The following is a 5,712-nucleotide window of genomic DNA, read 5'->3' on the forward strand; positions in this document are numbered from 1 at the left end:
ATTATTATTTTCAGTGTAAGTGACTGGCAGATTTGTTTTCTGCTGTACGGTGGTAAAGGGTTCCCACATTTCTTTTCACTTTCACAATATGGGACATCCCATTGTTACATTTCCCACTAAATCAGTTTCCATCCTCCTTACCTCCATCTAATGCACTTAACAGTAATATGTAAGCTGTAGGATTTATAGAGATGGGTATGTAATTTGTTCCATTACCACTGTATTTTTGTGTAGAAGTAAAAGTAAAGCTGTCCCACTAGCTGTTGGTGCTTGGGGGAGAGGCAGTATAGCTCCTACTCATTCTTAACCTTAGCTCTTTGAGGGGGTGAGTGGTCAGTATCACACCCTGGCCGTGCTTTACCCTCAGGTAAGGACCACGGTACCCAATGTATAGGAGTCTGGGTGGGCCCCAGAACCAGTCTGGACACAGAGGCTAGAGGAAAAATCCTCTGCCTCGTCGGGGATCGAACCCCAGTCGTCCAGTCCGTAGCCAGTCACTATACTGACTGAGCTACATGTGTAAAAAAAATAAATTTCTTTTGTACAAGGGCAATTCAGAAATAATCTGGACGTACTTGGAATACAGGCGGAGAGATGATGACAGCCACACAATTACACTTTAGCACACTCCACATACTCCCACTGAGATCATTGCACCATTGCCATATTTCTGGTAACTTACTGATGGATGCAACAAACCAGTCTTTCAGGATAGTATGAACTGACTCATGGACATTGATCTGAAAGTTGTTTGGGAATCACCAGCTGCACAGTGGCTCACACATCTTTATCAGAAAACCCAATAATGGTGCAGAGACAAATGGGCACAGTAAGTGTTAGTGCTGTGACAATGACAGGCTCCATACCAGCTGTCAAACACAAACTGGCATCCCTTACCATCTGGCCCCATTATACCACGCCCTGTTTGATAAGATGAAGGTTCCAATGGAAGATATGTGGGCCGCTGTATGGCCGCTTATTCCCTAAAGACAAGAATTTTCTGAGCAGCGTCTTTGAGTCAGTGTGCACCATCCTGAGAAACCAGTTTGCTGCATGTGTCAGGAAGTTCAAGTGCCACAAATTTCAGATGCTGTTAATAGTTAGCTAACAAATGGCAATTTTTAGAATTCTATCTGAACCAACTAAAAGGGTTTGAATTTAATTTAGTTTACTTTGAACTATTAAAAGATTTAAACTGTTAATAGCCTGTGGGGGGGGGGGGGCCCTCTCTGTACCATGGAATCAATAAAAGCTGAGACAACGCTATCCATGTTTTGCTCAAAATAAGCTCTTGCTATAATACAGTTTTTGATTGGTATATTACGTAAAATATTTTGTTTGCACTTTGCAGATCCATTTGTGAAGGTGACATTATTGCAGGCTGGGAAACGAGTGAAGAAAAAAAAGACTGGTGTTCACCGCAACACCTTATGTCCCGTGTTCAATGAGGCACTCACATTTGATGTGAGCCGTGAGGCACTAAGAAGGAGTACGATTGAGTTTTATGTGTTGCACGATAGTCTCTTGGGCCCCAGCGAACTATTAGGACGCTCTATTGTGGGGCCTGGTTCTGACTGCCGTCCCCAAGAGCGTGACTTCTTCCATGAAGTTCTTACTAGTAAAACAGCCACTGCTCAGTGGCTGCCATTGTCTGAACCACAGTGAGGACTTGCTGCCATCAACCAAAATCATCCAACAGAATTGGTAGGCACTGCATTCTGGAGTCATGTTGTTCAAAATCAGCTCAGATTACAAAAAAATATTAAATAAAAAACGAGATCCATTACTGTGGACAAACTGAAGGGACTATGATTCTTAAACCATAGTAAAACATTCCCAGCAACATAAAACAGTGGGCCATACAAGAGAATGAATGGAAGAAGGTACTGAGAAGGGCAGTAGAATTAAAATTTAAAGGAAAGAGACACGTGGGACACTCTAGAACATGTTGGTTCAGGCAGGTACTATAAGATATCAAGAAGAGAGGGAAGAGCTGGCAAGAAATCAAAAATAAAGATTATGGGATTACAGAAGTGATTGGAGACTTCACATCCATCAACGAACATGAAACAGAAATGATGCTGGAATAGTAATACCAACAAGAACAGCAAAGATTCGTGGACAATGATCTTGGCTAGATCCAGTGAAGATTCTACCCTTGCATCTAAAACAGACAGAATTGTGAATGTGTAGGAATGTCGGATTGCAGTTTGCAGTCTGTGCGAGATGTACTAAACTGGAGAAATTGAAAATGGTCATATGCCTCCTACATATAATTCTCTTAATTGGTTTGTGAAGATAAGCCAAATATTTCTCTGAGCACAGAAGTTTGGAGCCATTAGTATACCACACATACTAATGAAATATTTATTTATATACTTGAAGACTGTTATTATTCTCTACAGTCAGGTCTGATGTAACTAACTCAAGTTTAATTGTGATTTGTATATAATGTGATTGAAATATTAGGGAACACTGTTTTCATAATGTGAGTCTATTCTGGAACTTCAGAGATGCAGTATACAGAAAAGTACTTCAGCATTTATTACTATTGAATTGTTTGTTTATATAACACAACTTTTTCAAGAATGCAACGATCACTTCATAGGAGAAATTACATTAAGGAAGTGCTTAAACTGAGACAGTTTTCCAAGAACTCTCATCTTTCCCTTCTTCTGTTCATAACCGAAGATATCACCTTTGCAGGACCTGGTGAAATTCAGCCACCACCCGACCTCCCACCTTAAAAATAAAAAAGTTTAACTTCTTTCCATCATCATAGATCCATCTAACAAATGCCAGAATATAAAATAAGTAAACAAACAACTATTAACACTATAAAAAAGACACTAGTGCCATATGCGTTTCAACCTCAACAGGTCATCATCAGTGGCATCTGGGAAATTAATTCATTTGATTAAATGAATTAATTTCCCAGATATGGCAATAGTGTCTTTTTATAGTGTTAATAGTTGTTTGTTTACTTATTTTGTATTCTAATACACTACACGGTATGCAAAGTTTTAAAAAATGCCAGAATGGTCACTTGTCCAGATTTGTGATGTGTAAGATAATGAATAATTTTAAAACTTTGACAGCGCACATACCAAGTGACACTGAATGTGTTTCAAAGCTACTCAAGTATACTAAAATCATATTGACTGTTGTGGAATATTCTAGAAATGTTGCTTTCCAAATATTTTTAAACTGAATGATGAAACCATTATCAATTGAAATAGGCGTAACCACAGGACGATATGTTGTAACTTCAGAATGCAGTGCATAGTTACCTGATGGTAAGCCTTTGTACAGCAGTTACATGCAGTTACACAATGTTTTGCATAAACAATTTCGGAATCAGAAGCAAACTAACGGACGTAGACAATTTAACCATTTAGATTTTCCAACCATGTCGAGTAAATTAACATCATCCATTGTTTTACCAGAGTATTTCATGCTAGATAAAGCCTTATTAATTTTTCTGTCTGCTCCCACAAGCAACCACCTTGTATATCCTTTGTATGTCTAAACTACCAAGTAATGTGTACCACATCTGTAACCTTTTTTGTATTTTCTGATTTTCAGATTGTATCTTTAAGATTCTTGCTCCCCCTGCTGACCACCATGATCATCTTACTCTCAGAATTTCATTGGTTGTTGATTATAAAAAATGCTTATTTGTAGCAGGCAACATAATTATCATGAAAGTGACATTACAGAATGAAGATGATACTGTTATTTAATCATAAGACATGATCTGGCTATTAAGATAATATTTGCACTTATACAACATAGTACAAAACAAAAATTCTACATTTGCTTATGTTAGATTTTTATGAGAGGTTAAACAAAAGGCTTCATAATTTTTACATTATGATAATCTACACAAATTAAATTTTGTCAGAACTCCTACTTGTTTTGATACAACAGTCTAGTTTTAAATATGTCACAGAAGTTGACATAGCACAGTGGATCTAAGATCATATTTGTTGATATTCAACAATCTTGGTTGACATAATGAACTGAGAATGGTATAAACTTAACTAATGATAAACTAAGTCAAGTTGTTATCCACAGATTACTCTGGTGGCTGTAGTACAAAGGCTGCCAAGCTTTGACTTGAGCCTAAGGCAAACATAATGTTGTGTTACAACTTAAATATGTATGTTCACACGAGGGTTTAAACTTATTGTGATTGTTGATGTACCTTTAAGACATTAAGTGTAATAATGTGGGATAAACAATCCATTATGTATATAATATCAATCTATGTTTCTATGTGTTTACTGTAATGGTCAAGAAAAGGCTTTCAGCTGTAAATGAAACTGTTAAAGTAATTTCTGTAATTATACTATTTTCATCTACATAGTCTGATGTTTTTATTCTTCTATAAAATAGTTTTTGTGATGAGTAGGACATGAGATGCTTAAAAATATACAAAGAAGGTATACCTCTGATTATTTGCAATGTGAGGGATTGCTTGACAAGAAAACATCTGTCTCATACAAAAATTGGGAAGAAATCAAAATCATTTTTGTTGGAGTAAGTGCTATTTTTAGTTGTCTTTTCATACCAGTGTAATTTTTTGGTACCCTCAAGTATCCCTTCCAAATGGCATGTATTGCTTATTCAGCCCTGAATTGCAGTGCCGTTTTTATGAGATGGTTTTGTTTTTCACTTAATTGCTACTATTCTAGACAGCTTAATGGCTTTGTTATCTGTAGCCAATAAAACACTGATTGAGACTAAAATCATGGTTGAAGATGGTTGTCTTCTGGGTTATAGCGGCATGTAGCGTGATAAAAGTTTACCAACATTCCATAGTTCTTTGCTGCCTCCCATCATCAAAACCATCTTCGTACTCACCACTGTGAGAACCGTGAATCATACTAAAGGCATGCTTGGTTGTATATATATGATATATGGGTGTGGGAGCACAATTAGAATTGTGCAGTGGGAGGGGCTTTACAAATAATTAGTTAAGTCTAAATTACCATTATATTACTGAGAAACATATATCTTGGGATTTGAGCCAAAGACTCTCCAAACCCAAATTAAAAGCTTCACCATAAACTACTTCGGTGAACATTGCTATTAAAATTAATTACTTAATTCTCAGACAGAGACTGTCACAGAAAAATTGGTTCACTAGTAAGTGTTGATACTTTTTTGTCCCCCACCCCATCAGTCACACATGCACACACTGAAAGCATTGTGCCTCATTCAAAGCTGTTCTGAGCCTTGCTGGTCACAGAACTCCTGATTTTCTGGGACCATCCCACATATAGTTCAAATGTTTCAGTAACTCCAAGTTTATTTAAAACAATCCCCCCCCCCCCAAGATTTTCTTCCATTAATATTAAATTACATTGTAAAATGTTATACAAGAACAAGGAAACAGTTTGGTGGTCTGTACATGGGTCAGAGCTCACAGCCAATAAAAGACTGACATTTGTTTTTAATTGTAATTAACTGTCCAATATTTTAATCTTATAGTGTTGGAATCAACTAGTATCTGGCAGAATATGCATATAGTTTAATTTTTAAATTTATTTTGCATTGTACTGTATATTATTAATTATAAAGCGACCAAAAACAAAATAAGTTCATCACAGATTATAAAATGGGTATCAATTGTCTGTGCTTACAACCCTTCGTTTCTTAGAACACGTTCCAGAATACTCTGGCGTGTTGCGTGGTTTGTGAAAATCC

General features: G+C 36.7%; 1 protein-coding gene across 5 annotated transcripts in view; it reads left to right on the top strand.

Annotated features, from left to right (window-relative positions):
* Sytalpha (Synaptotagmin alpha) overlaps positions 1 to 4,368 on the top strand; it is a 120,945-nt gene extending 116,577 nt beyond the window's left edge. For all 5 annotated transcript variants that reach the window (XM_087352294.1, XM_087352297.1, XM_087352295.1 and 2 more), the window contains one exon: positions 1,352 to 4,368. In XM_087352294.1, the coding sequence (XP_087208420.1) occupies positions 1,352 to 1,665 (314 nt within the window). In that variant the 3' untranslated portion in view covers positions 1,666 to 4,368. The remainder of the gene's footprint in view (positions 1 to 1,351) is intronic.
* The last annotated feature ends 1,344 nt before the right edge of the window (positions 4,369 to 5,712 follow it).

Source organism: Zootermopsis nevadensis, unplaced genomic scaffold (assembly GCF_977971745.1).
Source record: "Zootermopsis nevadensis isolate Lab colony 2312 unplaced genomic scaffold, Znev_1.0 Znev_ptg000021l, whole genome shotgun sequence".
In the NCBI taxonomy this organism is placed as follows: domain Eukaryota; kingdom Metazoa; phylum Arthropoda; class Insecta; order Blattodea; family Termopsidae; genus Zootermopsis; species Zootermopsis nevadensis.